Source organism: Epithele typhae, assembly GCF_022376455.1.
Source record: "Epithele typhae strain CBS 203.58 chromosome Unknown BXZ73scaffold_18, whole genome shotgun sequence".
Classification (NCBI taxonomy): domain Eukaryota; kingdom Fungi; phylum Basidiomycota; class Agaricomycetes; order Polyporales; family Epitheliaceae; genus Epithele; species Epithele typhae.
Genome location: NW_025954209.1, coordinates 452448 through 468548, shown reverse-complemented (window position 1 = coordinate 468548; position 16101 = coordinate 452448). Strand labels below are relative to the sequence as shown.

Here is a 16101-nt window from a genome sequence, read left to right as displayed (position 1 = left end):
ACAATGCCGACGGGAGGGCTGGGCGAGGAGGAGGATGGGATGGACGGAGGGTGAGAGAGAGAGGCGTTGTGGAGACGATCTTGGCGTGGACCGCCAAGTCCCGGTCGATGCCCCGCACAGCCACAAAGCCTCTTCTCTGCCTGTTTCGCTCTGTTTCGCCGATGACGACCTATGACGACCTGTTCACGCTGCCAGCTCGCGATAGACGAGTCTCAGAAATACCACCACGAAGGACGGCAGCGCATCGTCACTGAAGGACTGCCTACCCGCATCCGCATATCAATCAGTCTCAATGCTGATCTTTTGCTACTGAAAGAGTCTCGGCAGCTTCGGGACGTCGTGTTATTTGTCAAGTGTCAACGCAGAATTCTTGGGAGGCGCCAATTTCGCGTCTTTGCCGCTGAGTTTCAAGGGCACTTGGTGTAGTTGGTTATCACACTCGCTTAGCATTGTCAATTGCGAGAGGGTCCGGTTCGATCCCGGAAGTGTCCAGTCTTTTTCGCACCACGATGTTGTGCTGCCACGTACGTCCGGTGATCCGTAGACACCTGGCCCTTTCTAGTCTCCCCTGGGCAGCCCGCCCATTTCCAACTTTCATGTTCCAACGGGCTTGAACACACTCGATGAGCTTGACCAACGCGTGGTGCAGTGAAATGTCGGTCCTTCCGACTCCTGCGGCGCAATGGGACTCTGCATTCCTGCCCCAAACTCATGCGAGCCACATTCTGTGACCAGATCTAGTATGCTGCGCATCATGTCAAACATCGAGTCATGTCCGCGGGCGCCAGTACGGGACCTTTGCAGTCGCACGCGCGGAGCCAAATCATAGCAGAATGAACACTATCACTTCCCGGACACTTTCCACAATGCACGCGGCGACTGCGGCTTCCGACCCGCCAAGGTTATAAACTCACTGCTGTGTGGCTCCTGAGCTCCTTCGCCTGTCTTGTCCTCCCACCTTGCCCTTCCTGTGGCATCATGTCTCGCAAAACTCCCGGAGACAGTCGACAAGTACGTACCTCCCCATGACGCTTTCCTCGGTACGGCAGGACAAGAGAGCACTGTCGTCCTCGAGACCGCTATCGACGCGGAAAATATCCCGCTTTTGAGCGCGTGGAAGCAGCTCGCCGCCACTTCTGTCGAGGCATCCATCGCAGGCCGCCCCGACCTCTTCCAGTTTTCCAACAACCCACTGTCTCCTCTTCACCGCTGTGCGTGCACCCGTACGTGTCACCCTTCCCGAAGGTGTACGCATCGGGGACCTCTCCATTCCATCGTACACCGGCGCACATCAGTGGGCCAGCGCCCCCATTCTGCCCAACGACCAGACGGCCTTCGCCCGTGTTCTAGATGCACTCGACCAGAGTCACGTCCAGGCCACAAAGGACGCACCGGACACATCGGACCAGCCTTCCTCCCCACCCACCGACACATCCCCGCCGGCAGACGAGCCCACCGCCGAGGGCACAGAGCTCGGCGCTCCCCTCGACCCCATTCCAGCACTACCGCAGCAGCTGCCCCCTGACGAGCCCACCGTCCTCGTTCCCAAAACCATCGGCGCCCTTTACATCGCCATGTCCCCCGTGCCGCGGGAGTTCACAATCGGCATCGCGCTCCTCCCCCGCCACCGCGGGCGCGGCCACGCGCTGCGCGCGTGCGCGATCGCGACGCAGTGGGCGATCGAGTCCCTCGGCGCGCACCGCGTCCAGGCGCGCATCCTCGCGGGGACCCCCACGACGCGGCACGCGGTCCGCCTCTTCTCCGCCCTCGGCTTCACGCACGAGGGCGTGCAGCGCGGCGCCGTCGTCGGCCCCGACGGCGCCTGGGCCGACGTCACCCACATGGGCGTCCTCGACACGGACTGGATCGTCCGCGCGGAGCACGGCGCCGCGCCGAGCCGCCTCTGGGACCAGCTCTTTGAGCGCCACCAGCTCGAGCGCGAGGACCTGCTGCGCTGGGAGGAGGCCCAGGCCGGGCTCAGGCCGCCGAGGAGGAGGGGGAGCATGGACACCATCCGGGCGGTGGACGTGGGGGACATGTCCGACGCGGACACGGACATGGAGTCGGAGATGTCAACTGGGACGCGCTCAACGCGGTCGTCGTCGACGGTGCCGTCGCGCGCTTCGTCGCGCGCGGAAATGGCGAGCTACGCGGCGTCGTTGAGCGAGATTCTCGAGGAGGCCTGGAGGCACCGCGCAGGAAGCCAGGAGGACCCGTTCAGCGACGAGGAGTGGGTGGACTTTGGTGCGTCCGGCGGTTCGCGCTCTTCGGGGGAGCCGCTCTCGAGGCCCACGTCTGCAGCAAGCTGGTCGTCTTACGGCACGATTGCGAGCACGTCGTCTTCCGAACGAAGTCTTGTCAACCACCTCGAGGAGACCGACCTGTAGTACGATATGTATCCTTAGCCATGCAAGTGTACACACCAAGTTCCATATACGAGGAAGTTGTAGCCTACTCACAAAATACATGTCCCTGATGTGTTGCATAGTTCAAACCGTGTGAGGGAGAAAATACAGTATTCAGTCGGAGTTGATCGAACGCTGAGGGGTCTTCAAGCGGAGATGCTCTGAGTCAACATTGCGCCCAAGCGCCCTGCTGCTCACTTCTCTCAAACTCTCATCGCCGATCGGAGTCCAAGTGCATGGTTGCTTTCGTGCGTCAGTCTAGCCTAACAAGCTGCTAGCTTTTACGTTCAAACAAGCTTACATGGTCGCAGATCATCCCCGATGTGGCTTCTTAGCACGGACAGAGCGGAACTGCGAGCGTTCGCATCTCCAGACGAGGTTCCCGGAGGTTACGCGATCCTCTCTCACGTCTGGGAAAGCGACGAACAGTCATTCCAGCAAGTACAGGCATTCCAGCTTCAAGCCACTCTCATCAGCGGCAACCCGCGCGACCTCGTCTCCCCGAAAATCCGGGCGTGCTGTCTCCTCGCCGAACGCCATGACCACAAGTGGGTATGGATAATACGTGCTGCATCAACAAGGAGAGCAGCGCGGAGGTCTCCGACGCGGTCAACTCCATGTTTCTCTTCTACGCCTCCGCCGACGTCTGCTACGCGTACATGCGCGACGTCCCCGGCGGCTACTTCTCCGAGCTCTTCTTCTCCATGTGCAACTCCCCGTTCCGACACAGCGCCTGGCACTTCCGTGGATGGACGCTGCAGGAGCTCCTTGCCCCCGGACTCGTCCTGTTTCTCTCTCAAGACTGGACCGTTCTCGGCTCCAAGGCCGATCTCGCGGAACTGCTCGAGGATATCACGCGAATCCCGGTCGACGTGCTTAGAATGCAGCGTGAGCTATCCTCTGTCAGCATCGCACGGCGGATGTCGTGGGCGGCGACCCGAAAGACGACCCGCATCGAGGATGAGGCGTACTCGCTCATGGGTATCTTCGGAGTCAACATGCCCGTGCTCTATGGGGAGGGAAAGGAGGCGTTTCGGCGGCTGCAAGAAGAGATCATGAAGCACTCCGTCGACACCTCGCTCTTCGCTTGGGGCACTGGGGCGTTCACAGAAACAGAAATCGCCACTGCTCAGCATACCGTACTGCCCTCTGCGTCGTGTGCCATGCATGATGACCCTGCACGCTATCTCCTTGCCCCGTCTGTGTCGTGCTTCGCCGACTGTCACAAGGTAGAGTGGCGGGCGCCTGTAACCCAAGTCCCTCCAGTGAGTGCCTATTCACCTAACAGTTGTGAGCTGGCGATGCTGACGATGTCGCAGGACCCAAGTGGGATGCAGCTTGACATGCCTTCCTCCAACTGGATAGGTTTCCCCACATTCACCCACAGCCCTCACGGGATCCTCGGCCACGTCCCTGTCCTCCCTCTCCCGTCTGGGCCGGTGGCGGTCATATTCTGCACCGTCGACGAAGACACCCTTCTCCTCCCTATGTACCCCTGTCCAAAAGCCCCGGACCCCTCACGCCCGTTGTACCACACAGGGCCGCCGGAGTGCCGCCTCGTGCGCGCCGGCACGGCCGCACTCCAGGGCGTCACTATCTCGCCGCACGCCTTCAAGCGGCTCTACTTCGCGCACCGCCCGACGAGCTGCGCGCCCCGGGTGCCGCGCACGCTCGCGCTCGTCAACGGCGCCGCGTTCGCGCCGTTCCGGATCTCGCAGGCGACGCTCCGCGCGCTCGCGGCGCAGAACACGCGCTTCGTCGCCGCGACGGACGTGCCGTTTCCGTGGGCGGGCGCGCCGCCGTTGGCGCTCGCGCTCTGCGCGCCGGCGCGCAAGTACTTCTGGGTGCTCGCGCTCGGGCGCTGCGAGGCGCGTAAGAGGGTGCCGGACCCGAGCCGGCAGCCGGTGGGGGGCGGGAAGCGGGCGGGGCCGCACTGGGCGTCGATCCAGCAGTGCAACTACGAGTACAACCGGATGCCGACGGGCACGTGTGCGGACATGCACTCGTGCGAGACGGACCACGTCGCGGACTGGCCGGAGGGGAAGAAGACGTTCACGGGGTACAACCCGGGGTGGATCCCCATCGACCTTGTGTTCTCGCCGTGTCCGATGAACCCGACGGGGGAGACGCTGGTGCTGCATATCGACGTGAGGAAGGTGAGGGCGGCAGGGCCTCCGTCAGTTTGACGAGGACAGTGATAGGGAAGAGAGATTTCAACTGTATGTACTGTATATACATCATTCGGACGGGACCTCCTGGCCAACATCGGATGTGATCTGCTGCAGAATCAGAGTTCCTCCCCCACTATTGAGTCGGCACTGAGTGAATGTGAATTCGAGCCAAATGACCCGCGTCACCCCCACTGCCAGTTGAATGACGCCCTCGAACCGGCGAGTACTAGGTGACCCCCAGTGCACAACGTGGTCAGTAGGCAGTCGTGACTCGGCACGGCATAGCCCTGGGCGATTCCGATAGTCCCCACCGTCCGACGTCGAACCATCCTGCGGCGGGCCTGCAACGTCGTTCTCGAACCGTACCGCCACCCAATGCCCTTCGTCACGCCTCCCACATTCCTGCGCCCGCGGTTCGGAGGCTGCCCGCCGCCCGCGCACCTCCCGAGCGTGACGAACACGCGGTGCCCCGGCACCCACTGGTGGTGGAACACGAGCGTGAGCGGCGGCTCGCCCGTCCAGCCCTCCGCGCCGCCGCGCGCGACCCCCACGACGTCGACCATGTGCATGCACATCCCGGCGCTCCCGCGCCGCGCGAGGGTGTCGAGCACCGCGGGGGGGACGCGGAACGGGGAGGCGATCGCGCCGCTGATGCCGGTGAGGATCGCCGGCGCGCCGGCGCGGGCGGTCTCGTGCGCGCGTAGGCGGGGCGCGGGACGAGGTAGACGTCGCGCCAGGTCGGGGTCGGGTACGCGGCGCGGTCGAGGCCGTAGAGGTCGCGGAGGCGGAGGATGCGGAAGAGGCCCCAGCCGCAACGGTAGAGCGGGCGGGTGTTCCCCGGGGTGAGGCTGGAGGGGTCTCGGGAGATGACCAGCGCGAGGGGCTGTAGAGGTTGGAGCAGGCGAGAAAGGCGAGAGAGCAGCTGGGGAGGTCGATGAGGGGGAGATGGGCGAGGACGCCGTGCGGGGTGATCGAGAACGTTGGGATGTCGTCTGCTTCGTCGGTGCTTCCCTCCTGTTGTTGGCGATGTCCACATGAGCGGTGGTCCACGGAGATGAAAATGCACCTACAATACGGGCTCTAACAGGGCCGTCGAATTCCGCCCCCGTGGAAATGTTAGACGGTGATTGTGCGAACAAGTACGGTTGGATCTTGCCGGCAGGACTGGTCAGGTAGTGGTCTGGCTGGTCGGTAGCCGTGAGCAACGCCGGTGCTTTCTCGTGCGGCACGTAGATCCCCACGCGAAGAGGCTAGGGTCCATGGAAGTCTTCATGATTTCGACCTGAAGGCGGTAAAAAGACCCCCTTCCTTCTCCGTACAAAATGGGCATCTTGATCCCGAAAAGCCCCATGAGGCAGTACCCTTCGTCTTCGGGGCGCGTTGTGTACCTCGGTCCCGCCCATTCTAGACGGATGGCGATGCTGATCTCGCCAAAGTCTTGCTCGAAGTTGAGTACACTGACAGGGACGCCTGTTATCTCCCGCAGAATCGGCGCCAGGTCCACCTTCGAGCCCATGGGTGTCCAGTCGAGTGCGTAGAAGACGACGTCTTTAGGTGCAATGAGCTCCTGTAGCGTCCACCCGCGGCTGAACCAACGGCACCGCCAGAACTCTGTCATCGAGTTGTCCATTCGGCGCCCGGGGGGGACGTCTGAGAGGTAGACGTAGCACCGCGCCGCAGAGGCGTAGTACTCAAACATGGCGTTGATCGTCTCCGAGAGTTCCGCGCTACTCGATTTGTTGATGCAACACGTGTCGGCCCAGCCCCATTCGAAACCGTCCGCCTCGGCATGCTCACAGAACTGCCGGACTTTCTTCGACACGAAACGCCTCGGGTTGAGCTTCAGGAGTGCGCAGCGTTTCCGGATGAGCTCCGTCTCTTGGAACGTTTCTTCTACGAGGTCCTCGTCCCAGCAGTGGGAGAGGATTGCGTAACCCCGGGTATGTCGCTGGGCTTGTTGAAGTAATGCAGCGTAGCAGACTTGGTCTTGAGTAGCCACATGCCCTCCTGATAACAGATTCTCAGTATTGAACCTCAAGAGTCACTAATTCGTTCGTCTTACTATATACCTGAGTCTCTACTCCAGATTGAATACTAATTGGTGCGATGACGAAGGCGAGCCCTGATGGTGCAAGTGCCACGGATGTAAAATCTACACACGATCGTCAAGAGCGATCTCCTCACCCGTCTTCAGGAGAGATTTGGTCAGTCTTCGTGGTGGTACAAGAGAGAGGTGTAGTGTAGGACCGACTCGCTGATGGGCGGCAACGATTTGATTGGCGCTTAACAGAACTATCGCCGCATGTCGAGTCTTCAACTTGGCAGGCCGACCCACGTATAAAACACAACGCTTCAAGATAGAAGATTCAAATCAAGACTCATGAAAAATACTACTGCTTTATCCTGGCAAGGAGTCTACGTTGGTATATCACAACCCTCCCGAGTCGATCCACAATCCTTGACTAGAACTATTCGAATCATCGCAACGTCCATGTCTGCATTTACTGCCCTCGAACGGCGTCCGATGGTGCGTATTCAACGCCAGATGCGAAATGCCGGAGTGAAAGCGCGCCTGTCGGCCACCGCCCCCTCTGCACCCTATCGAACGTGAGCGCGATCCACAGCGTGCCCGCAGAGTCCCCGACGGAGGAGTCTGGTATCGGCCTTTCGAAGCGCATCCGCAGCGACGGCCACCGCGCGATGTGGTCGTCGGGACACCTGTGCGGCCTGTTGGGCTGGCGCGCAGGGTGGAGGAACGGCCGTTTGGCGTGAACGTTCGCGGCGGCGGCGGCGTCCGCGCCGGTCTCCGTCTTCTCCTGTTCTGCGCCGCTTGGCCAGTCTCCGCCTTCGACCTTGATGGACGCCCAGTGCTCCTCGTCCGCCCCGTGCGCATTGCAGAGCCCGAGCTCGAGCCTGACACAGCAGCGCACGAGGTTCTGGTGCTGGAAGACGAGCGCGCGCACCGTGTTCCGGTCGTGCATGGGCGAGCTCGTGTCTACGGCCTCGTTGAGGAGCACGGTCTCGAGGCGGAGACAAGAGCCCGGGCCGCGCGCGAGGATGTCGCGGATGGACGGCGGGAAAACGAAGGGCGAGGAGCTGCCCAAGGACGCGAGAGTCGTAGTGGGTGACGCTGCCGTTGACACGTGGGCGCGGAACGGCGCGCGAGGGATGAGGTAGATGCTTTCCCACCGCGGTGTCGGAGGTTCGGTTTCGGGGGTGCTCGACTGGAGGACATCGCTGAGCCGGACGACGCGGGTGGCGCCCCAGCTGCAGGTGTATACCGAGCGGACGGCACCAGCGCCGCTGAGAGTCCTAGTGAGGAGCAGCCCGAGGGCGCCGTGCTCGTTGGAGCAGGACAGGACGGCGACGGTGCATGTCGGAAGGTGTGCGACGGGGAGATGGGCGAGAATGCCGTACGGAGTGGTGATGAAAGTGGGGATGTCGTTAGCCTCATCATCTGCATCTCTACTCCGATGGGGGAACTGGATAGGACCATGTCAGTTCATTGTTGGCGAGAGGGTGTCCAAGAAATGCACGCACATTTACCGCTTTCGTGGCTCCATCAAAGTTGCATGCGATGGAAAAGTCTGAGGGCGCTGGGGCGAAGAGGAAGGGGATGATCGAAGTGCTGCGACTTTCTCCCGTTGGCGGGGAAAGTGTAGGTGCCATTGAGGATAGGGTACTGGCCGTGGTCGAGGGCGCATACGTTCCCCACAAGAACAGGGTTGAGTCCGTCAGGCTTCGCATGACCTCTTCTTGCAGACGGTAGAATGCATTCGAGCCCTCCCCATAGAGAACCGGCATGTTGACCCCAAAAATACCCATCAAGCAGTACGCCTCGTCCTCCACACGTGTTGTCCACCGTGTGCCCGCCCACGACATCCGGCGCGCTACGCTGACCTCCGCGAGATCTTGCTCGAACTTGAGGACACTAGCGGGGATACTAGTGATCTTCTCCACCACAGGGGCGAGCTCAACCTTCGTGCCGAGTACCGTCCAGTCGCGAGCGAGGAAGACGAGGAAGCGGGGGGCGATGAGCTCTTGTAGCGTCCATCCTCGGCGGTACCAGCGGCTCTCCCAGAACTCTGAGGACTCACTGCCCAGGTCGCACTTGCTTGAGACGTCGGAGAGGTAGACGTAGCAGGCTTGCGAGAGAGCGTAGTAGCGAAACATTGAGTTGATCGCCTCCGAGAGCTCGGTGCTGCTCGTCTTGTCGATGCAGCAAGTGTCGACCCATGCCCAGCGGTATCCGTGCGCGGCGGCGAGCTTGCAGAAGTCCCTGATCTTGGGTGAAACGAAACGGCGTGGATTTAGCCTGAGGAGCTCTGCACGCTGCTTGATGGCGACGATCTCCTGGAACGTTTGCTCGGCTCGATGTTGGTCCCAGCAGTGCGAAAGGATGGCATAGCCTCCCTGGACGTCTTCAGGAGAATTGAAGTATTTCAAGGTGGCCGTGTCGGTGTTGAGGAGCCACATATGGTCACGTTGGGTCCGCGGGAGTGAGCTGAGCAGCGGGATGACGAAGGTCAGAGCTCCTGAAGGGGTATGGGGAGTGGTCAACAGAAACGCCAGCAATTGACAGATGGACTGCGGACGCCCTGTGTCCGAGTCACACGAGGGAAGGAAGCTGCGCCCAGATGCGGAGAACCAGCACAAGCGTGCCTCGCCCAGCAAAATATTCGTTGAAAGACAGCAAGAAAAGTCAGGACAGAGAGAGGGATGGACATATGCATGCGAGGTGAGATGGAGGTGTCTGGCCCCAGCCTAGGCGCAGAAAACGTGTTCAGGGAGGACAGACGAACCAGCATGTCATTCATAGTTGCTGCCCACCACCAACGACCTCGACCCAGATGCCACGACTCGTCTGCAACACAACTCGGAACTTAAGATCAAGTCGGGACAGATGGGGGCGAAATGGAAGCCTTGGAGAGGGTTGGCAATATACAGAGGCTGGGAGAGCAGGGTATAGAGCAGATAGTAAACGCCAGCGCAGATGGTTGTGGGCAACGCAGCTCACGAAGTCAAGAGTGGATAAAAACAGCACAACGAGTGGCAGCAATGAGATGCTGACTAAGCGAACATACCGACCCCCGGATGTCCTCATTCCGAAGTCTCTATACGATACTCGCTCTGGTCGTATCCTTGGCTTCACCCTGGCGATCGTGCTGCTAGAACCGGCCTACTAAACCAGAGTCTTGGGAAGGGCGTATTCCGGGCCTGTTCGGTTTGCGAGTGCGGGTAGTCCGGCTTTATCAGGACGCCCAATTTTGAATCCCTCCCATCACCACCATGGCCTTCCCTGGCAGTGGAAGCTCCACCGAAGCGACCCTCTTCTCTGTCCTCCACCTACCACGCTTTCGGTTTAACTTCAGTATACCATCTTCCAGAGCAACAAGAATACGACATCTGCTAGAGCGATGAGAGTGGTGAGAAGAGACAGGGCACCAGGTGCGTGGCTGAAAATTCTGCCCACTTTTCGCCTTCTCAAACGTCGTCCTTTTTGGAAGTTCCCCGGAACACAATGCTCCAGGACCTCAGGGACTTCACCGAAGAGCCTTTTTCTATGCCTCCAAGCCCTGCAAACCCTGTGCACCTCGCGGCCCAGACTCCCTCTGTCCAGGCTCCCTCTCGTCGTACTACTGCTCCACACACACCTGGATACTATGACGGAGGGTACCCTCCATATCAGAATCAGATATACCCGCTATCCAATGGGGGTGGTCCCGGTCAGATTCAGTCCCATAAATGTACGCAGCCTAATGATACCCCTTCGAACCATGTTGCGTGGAACTTACACGGAACCCAGGGACCCAAGAAGATCAAGATCAGTACGACGAGAGGGTACGCAAGAAAGCACTGAATGAATTAGTCGAATCATGGATGGACCGGCTGCAGCTTATCAGTCTCATAGTGAGTTGTGCACCTTGACGAGCTACCTCTTTGTTCGAGCATTTTGTTTCCCCAGACAACATTCTTCGCTGGCATGGAGTCTCAACTCATCGGATCCACCGTCCCCGACAATCCAGGCAGCGATCCGAGGATAAATCAAGCTGCCAACGCCGCACTCGTCGGTGCGCTCGTCATTCACACATCCGCGGCGATCATATCCTTCCTCGCCGCATTCTTCCTCATCCGCTTCAAACTCTCTGTAGCGAAGCGGGAGGAGCGGCGCGCGGAGGGCTTGAATTCAACCACCACCTCATCCGTCCAGTCCAACAACTGGTACCTGGAGCAAACCGGGCCCCTCCGCCGCGGCGCGGCCCCGACGCACCTCCTCGACTTCTGCCATTCTCTTTGCATGTGGCTGTCAGCGATCGGCTTCATCCTTGCGCTCGCGGGGATCGTATGCTTCGCATGGTCTCGTCTGTCAACGAACGCCGCGGTGTTTGCCTCGGTGTGCACCGCGGGGTGCGTCGTCTCCGGGGTGGTTGCGATGCTGTGGCCGGCCTCTGGGCCGCACCTGAAACCAAAAGCGTCTTAGGACGTTACTAACGATACCGCAATGACTGTATGCTATTGACTGCGAGTCGTTCTGTGTCTGTACTGATACCTCAGTATACCCAAATAATTTCTTGTGCTCCATGTGAATAAAATGCACTTGCTTTGCTCATCTTACCGTCGATCCGCTTCTAATCTCTTAGGCACGGCGCATTGTTGGTCACAATTGGCGGTACCAATAATCCCAATAACACCGTCGAATGGCGCTTCGCCGGTTCCGTTGTCTTTCGATGACAGTCCTTCCGTGTGTCTCAAGGCAACCAATTCACCAGGCCTCTACACCCACACTCAATCGCTGGTGAGTATTCGTCGTCGTCTGCACAAGCAGTCCTTGCTAACTTGTCTACAGGAAGGTCGCCATCGTCTTTTAGGAGCTCGGGCTCACCTACGGGAGCGTGCACCTCAGCTTCGAGACGGATGAGTAACCGGGCGCCGAGTACACCAATATCACCCCGAACGGACGCATCCCCGCGCTCGTCGACCCCGGAAGGGCGACCTTGTCGTGTGGGAGTCCAACGCGATCATCTTACAGTTCGTCGAGAATTATAATAATGACGCTCAGAAGAAGCTCGCCGTCTCCGACTGTGAGGGCAAGTACACACACCTCCGCTCGGGCCCCCAGCAGTGCGTTCTCCTCCTCTCCCATCTCAATTGACTGCGTCGGCTGATCGTGCCCCGTTTTATAGTCCGGCCACACGGTGTGGTTCCTCCGCATCCACCCCGAGAAGGTCCCCAGCGCGGTGGAGAGGTACCAGACGTGTCTTTGGCGTCCTTGACGGCGTGCTCGTGAACTCCCGGGCTTCCTCGTTGGCGGGAAGCTCTCTGCCACGGATTTCTCCTTCGTCGTCTGGAACCGCTACGCGTTCACCGCAGACATTGAGTTCGTCGAGGGTGTTAATGTTGAGGCCCATTACCTCGCCTTCCATGCGTGAGTAGTTCTGTTCGAGCCGTTACGATATAGTCGGGAGGCTGATGATAATCACGACGGTAGCTGGCATCGGGGGCTCATGGACCGCGCGGTAGTCAAGGTCTTTGTTATCCAGGCCGAGTTGATACAGAAGTAGAATTCGGGTAGTGTTATATGCGTCATACACAAACGCGAGTTGCGTTCAAGAAATTTGTTCTATATTTCCCAGTTGCGTGGCTTACATAACTTTGGATTAACGGGAGTCGAGACGCAATAATCTCCCATGAGCCACTGCCATTACATCGTGAGGAGGAGGGATGCCCCTACGGCAGTGCCAATACCACCTCTGGAAGCACCGACATGAATATCACGAGGTGGATTAGTACATTCTAGGTGGTGACCACCTCTCGTTGATAGTAGGTGCAGCTTCTCCTTGAGGAGAAGGGTCGGGATAAGGTGAACGCCAATGCGACTGCAGCACAAGATAAGATTACATTCGCAAGGTGTATAGATCGACAATGATTTGGTCACGAAGAGTACAACAGCAAGATAGTACACTCTAGAAAAAAGAAACGATGAGTGAGGCCCAACGCGCCATCAGTCAAAGCTGGGTGGAAGCTGGGAGCAGTCCGGGATTTCCTTGAACTGCCAGCGGACTGTGGTCGACGAGTCAGCGCATATCATCAAGGTAAGAGAAGACGACTTACAGAGCATATGGTCTCCGGCGTCGTACGTGTAGCCAAAGTAGTCCTCCCTGTGGAAAGTCCTCTTCGGCCACCGTTTGCCGTCGTCGTACTCGTCGTCCATATCGTCGTCGTCCTCATCATCCTCCCACTCTTCATCTTCCTCACCCTCCTCTGAGTCAACCACAGTTTGGTCGTACGTGACAGGGCCAGTGTTCTCCGTGATCGCCTCTCCGCGCTCGATCGCCTCCTGATAGCGCTTATATGCCGCCTGGGCAGCCTTCCAAGTTGCCCAGCGCGGGACGCGCGCCCGACGGTAGTCCATACGGTTGCCCATGCGATCCATGTTCTCGCACTCGGTCGCCACAAAGAGCGAGGATGTGGCCGAGTCCCAAGCTAGTCCGTTGACGTCGTTGTTGCCGGTAGAGAGTTCGTAGACGCACTGCTTCGCTCGAATGTCCCAAAGCTTGACTTGGTGCGATCGCGTACCAGCCGTGAACAGCGCTAGAGGGTGTTAAAGTTAGCTTCGTGCGATCCGAGACAACCGGTATACTCACTGGGGATACCGTCAGGATGGACCAACACAACGTCCCCACAGTGCGACTTCTCTCTCTCCACGTTGAACGTGAGAACTGGCAATGGGTGACGGACGTCGAACATGCGTGCATAACCATCTGTGCAAGCGGTGACGAACAAGTTCGGGTTGCCCCTAGAGTCCGTCGAGATGTGCGCGACCTCCCCGCCGTGCCCCAAGAAGCGGGTGACGATCCGCCCACCGGCCTCCAGGTCAAGCATAGCGCACGACACTTTATCATCACTGTGGGCGCCAAATAGCACATGCCCCGTTGGTTGGTGCAAATGGAGGACGTTGGGCGAGAAATTGGGATCTCCAAAGGGTGTGGAGGTGGTGGGAACGGTTCCGGTTGACAACTCGATGTCATCACCGTCGTTGTCGCGCCAGGTGTCTTCGAGGTTAACCTCCCCAGGACCGATGAGCTCGCCCGGTTTGTCTTGATGGGTCTCCAGAGCGTCAACGTTCCATACGGCTGCGCGACCTTTCCCCGCACGCGCGAGGCGCCCGTCCGGAAGGACAAGGATTGGACCGCGGAACTGGCGGGAGTTCATGGTGTGGACATTTGGCAGCTCGTCGCGACGCCTCCCACGAGTGGTCGAGTTGAAAGAGAACGACTTGACACGGTCGTCATCCCCAAGAAAGATGAGCTTGCGTGACTCGTCAGCTGTGATGTAACGGGCGACTTGCGCCAGTCCTGGGTCCATGCCGCCGCCCTCGAGGGAATCTTCGGATTGTTGTCCTAGCGGGTACCACTGCAAGCACGGATCGCGGAGTTTCCAGCCGCTACCGCCCGAGAGCGCCAAGATGGATCCTCCAGATGACAGTGACATATCCCACGGACCGGATGCAAGGGAGTCGATCGTGAGTTGAGCACGCGCCTGGTAAATCGTGTGCGCCAAGGGGGTCAAGGTGGTAGTGTTCGGAGTGTAACCCTCTCGGAATCGCGAAAGGCGCGTTGTCAGGGGGTGGGGGTGGAGAGAATCGATCCAGGATGGGGCATCGGCCAGTCCTGGGAGGTTCGAAATTGGAATCGATGGGCCTGTCGATGTTGTCCACAGTCAGTTTTCCGTGTGGCAAGCATCCAGTGTAGCCCCCCATGCACGCGCGCGAAACTGAAACATGGAGTGAACTCACCGGTACCAGGATTCATAGCGTTCAGCATGCGGGAGAAGAGCTTGAGCGCATCGACAAGATCAGAGCCTGTGTCAACGGGTTGATAAGTGGCCCGTGATGCTCGAGTTGGAACAGACGCACCTGGGTACTCCATTGAGTCCTCCAGCAACGGCTCGTCCTCCGAGTGTGCAAAGGAAGACGTCGGTAACTCGGACTCTGCGCTGCGCGCGTACCAGATTGCATCCATAAGAATCTGTTCCGCCTTCTCGACGATCCTCGGGAGATCGGGGGACCCCTTGCGCTCTGCGTCACGGACGACAGCGCAGACGTCCTCGAGGGTCTTTGTGAACTGCGTGCGGTGGGGTTCTGTATCTCCTTCGTCCGACATGTCCTCGTCCCGGCATGCATCGAGGCGAAGTTCGAGGCTGTCGAGGCTCTTGAGCCACGGGTCCGGGGTCGCCATGGCAGAGGGGATGGCGTTGGAAGCTGGGAGGTGGGGGAAGTTCGTCTTATATGCGCCCCAATAAACTTTAAATGGGCTAGGTCCCCAGCCGTCAAGCCAGCTCCGTTGGCGCCTAGATCTGGCCATCTTGGTAGCGGCCTGAGGGCAACAAGCTGGAGGGCCATCTTATAACATTCAACTTCGCTCAGCATATAGTGCATAATTCTGAACACAAGAAGTGAGCATGGAAGAGAAGGGAGAGAGGGATAATGCAATAACTGCGCCTGGGTGGGTTGTTGTGACGCATCGCGACGCGTCACAAGCCACGTGATCGTACAAACGCGTCTAGTCGCTTGATGCATTTGAATTTTAAATCCGGCGTCGGTTCAGCCTCCTCCTCCTCCTCCTCCTCATATGATTGCATCCACTCTGATCCCACGGCTCGACGCCGCTACGCATGTCACGTTTTTGTGGCGGGGGGCTTCCTTGGTGAAGGCTGGATACACGAGAAGGCTCTGATGATTCACAGTGGCTCCGAAGATTCAAGACAAGGTGAGCACCATGATGCTTTGGTACAACCCGTCGCGTTTTACTGATTATACAACGGTATATTGCCTCGTATGACGGCGCGTGTTATCTTCGCCTATATCGACGCTTCAGACAAGATGTTTGTTCCGATCCTCTTTTTTTGGCAGGTCCGATACCGTGTTATTGGAAAGACATCCATAAGAATTTACGGACGATTTAGGGCGCAGAGAGCCCTAAATCGACGCGTGCCTGACAGATCCGCGGTGGTCGGGCTGTCAGATTGGAACTCCGACGTCGCAGGGAGGTCCGTAAATCTCTAGCCGCTCAGAAATCTACGGAGGGGGGGGCCCCCCTCCGTAAATCTTCCAAGTGCCCTATTCGTCCCAAAAAGGAACTTTTTTAAGACTCCGACTTGCCTTTTTCGCGTTTCCGCGCTTCCTCGTCTCGTCCACTTCGCCGTACTCTGTACTCCCCGCTACATAGTCTCGCGCACGACACACACCACGCACAGCCCACCCGGTGGCAAAACGATGCAGCCACCTGCGCGGTGCAGCGGATTCATGCCCAGTAGACACCGTCTTTTTTACCGTGTTATCACTTGCTCACGACACCCCCAACGCCTACATTTCCTCCTCACCTTGCAGCCACACCCCTCGAGGTCCGCCGCGCCGGGGAACTCACGCGCTCGCGCTGCCGCCACGGCGAACCACGGGCTCGCGCGAGCTTTGCGCGCCCCGGACGCCATTGCGTGCGTCGCGCTCAAGGACGAAGAGCTCACGG

At 59.1% G+C, this 16101-nt stretch overlaps 4 protein-coding genes and 1 non-coding gene across 5 annotated transcripts; 3 read left to right on the top strand and 2 right to left on the bottom strand.

Moving 5' to 3' along the window:
- Positions 1 to 411: 411 nt before the first annotated feature.
- BXZ73DRAFT_t87 lies at positions 412 to 492 on the top strand. Its single transcript has one exon. It is a non-coding gene; the product is annotated as a tRNA-Ala (tRNA).
- Positions 493 to 978: 486 nt separating this feature from the next.
- Positions 979 to 4591, top strand: BXZ73DRAFT_100612 (uncharacterized protein; the record flags this gene model as incomplete). The annotated part of the gene is made up of 7 exons (XM_048014626.1): positions 979 to 1011; positions 1076 to 1211; positions 1246 to 2244; positions 2302 to 2386; positions 2741 to 2957; positions 2987 to 3670; positions 3725 to 4591. 7 exons carry the CDS (start codon positions 979 to 981, stop codon positions 4589 to 4591), a joined length of 3021 nt encoding a protein of 1006 aa, XP_047878845.1.
- Positions 4592 to 8041: 3450 nt separating this feature from the next.
- BXZ73DRAFT_45598 (HET-domain-containing protein) lies at positions 8042 to 9052 on the bottom strand (the record flags this gene model as incomplete). The annotated part of the gene is made up of 1 exon (XM_048019540.1): positions 8042 to 9052. The coding sequence occupies one exon, from the start codon at positions 9050 to 9052 to the stop codon at positions 8042 to 8044; it is 1011 nt and encodes a 336-aa protein (XP_047878844.1).
- Positions 9053 to 10097: 1045 nt separating this feature from the next.
- Positions 10098 to 11057, top strand: BXZ73DRAFT_89555 (uncharacterized protein; the record flags this gene model as incomplete). The annotated part of the gene is made up of 3 exons (XM_048025330.1): positions 10098 to 10323; positions 10383 to 10486; positions 10542 to 11057. The coding sequence occupies 3 exons, from the start codon at positions 10098 to 10100 to the stop codon at positions 11055 to 11057; spliced, it is 846 nt and encodes a 281-aa protein (XP_047878843.1).
- Positions 11058 to 12578: 1521 nt separating this feature from the next.
- On the bottom strand, positions 12579 to 14814 carry BXZ73DRAFT_76917 (uncharacterized protein; the record flags this gene model as incomplete). Its single annotated transcript, XM_048022539.1, has 5 exons — positions 12579 to 12637; positions 12689 to 13168; positions 13222 to 14277; positions 14373 to 14438; positions 14493 to 14814. 5 exons carry the CDS (start codon positions 14812 to 14814, stop codon positions 12579 to 12581), a joined length of 1983 nt encoding a protein of 660 aa, XP_047878842.1.
- Positions 14815 to 16101: the final 1287 nt, after the last annotated feature.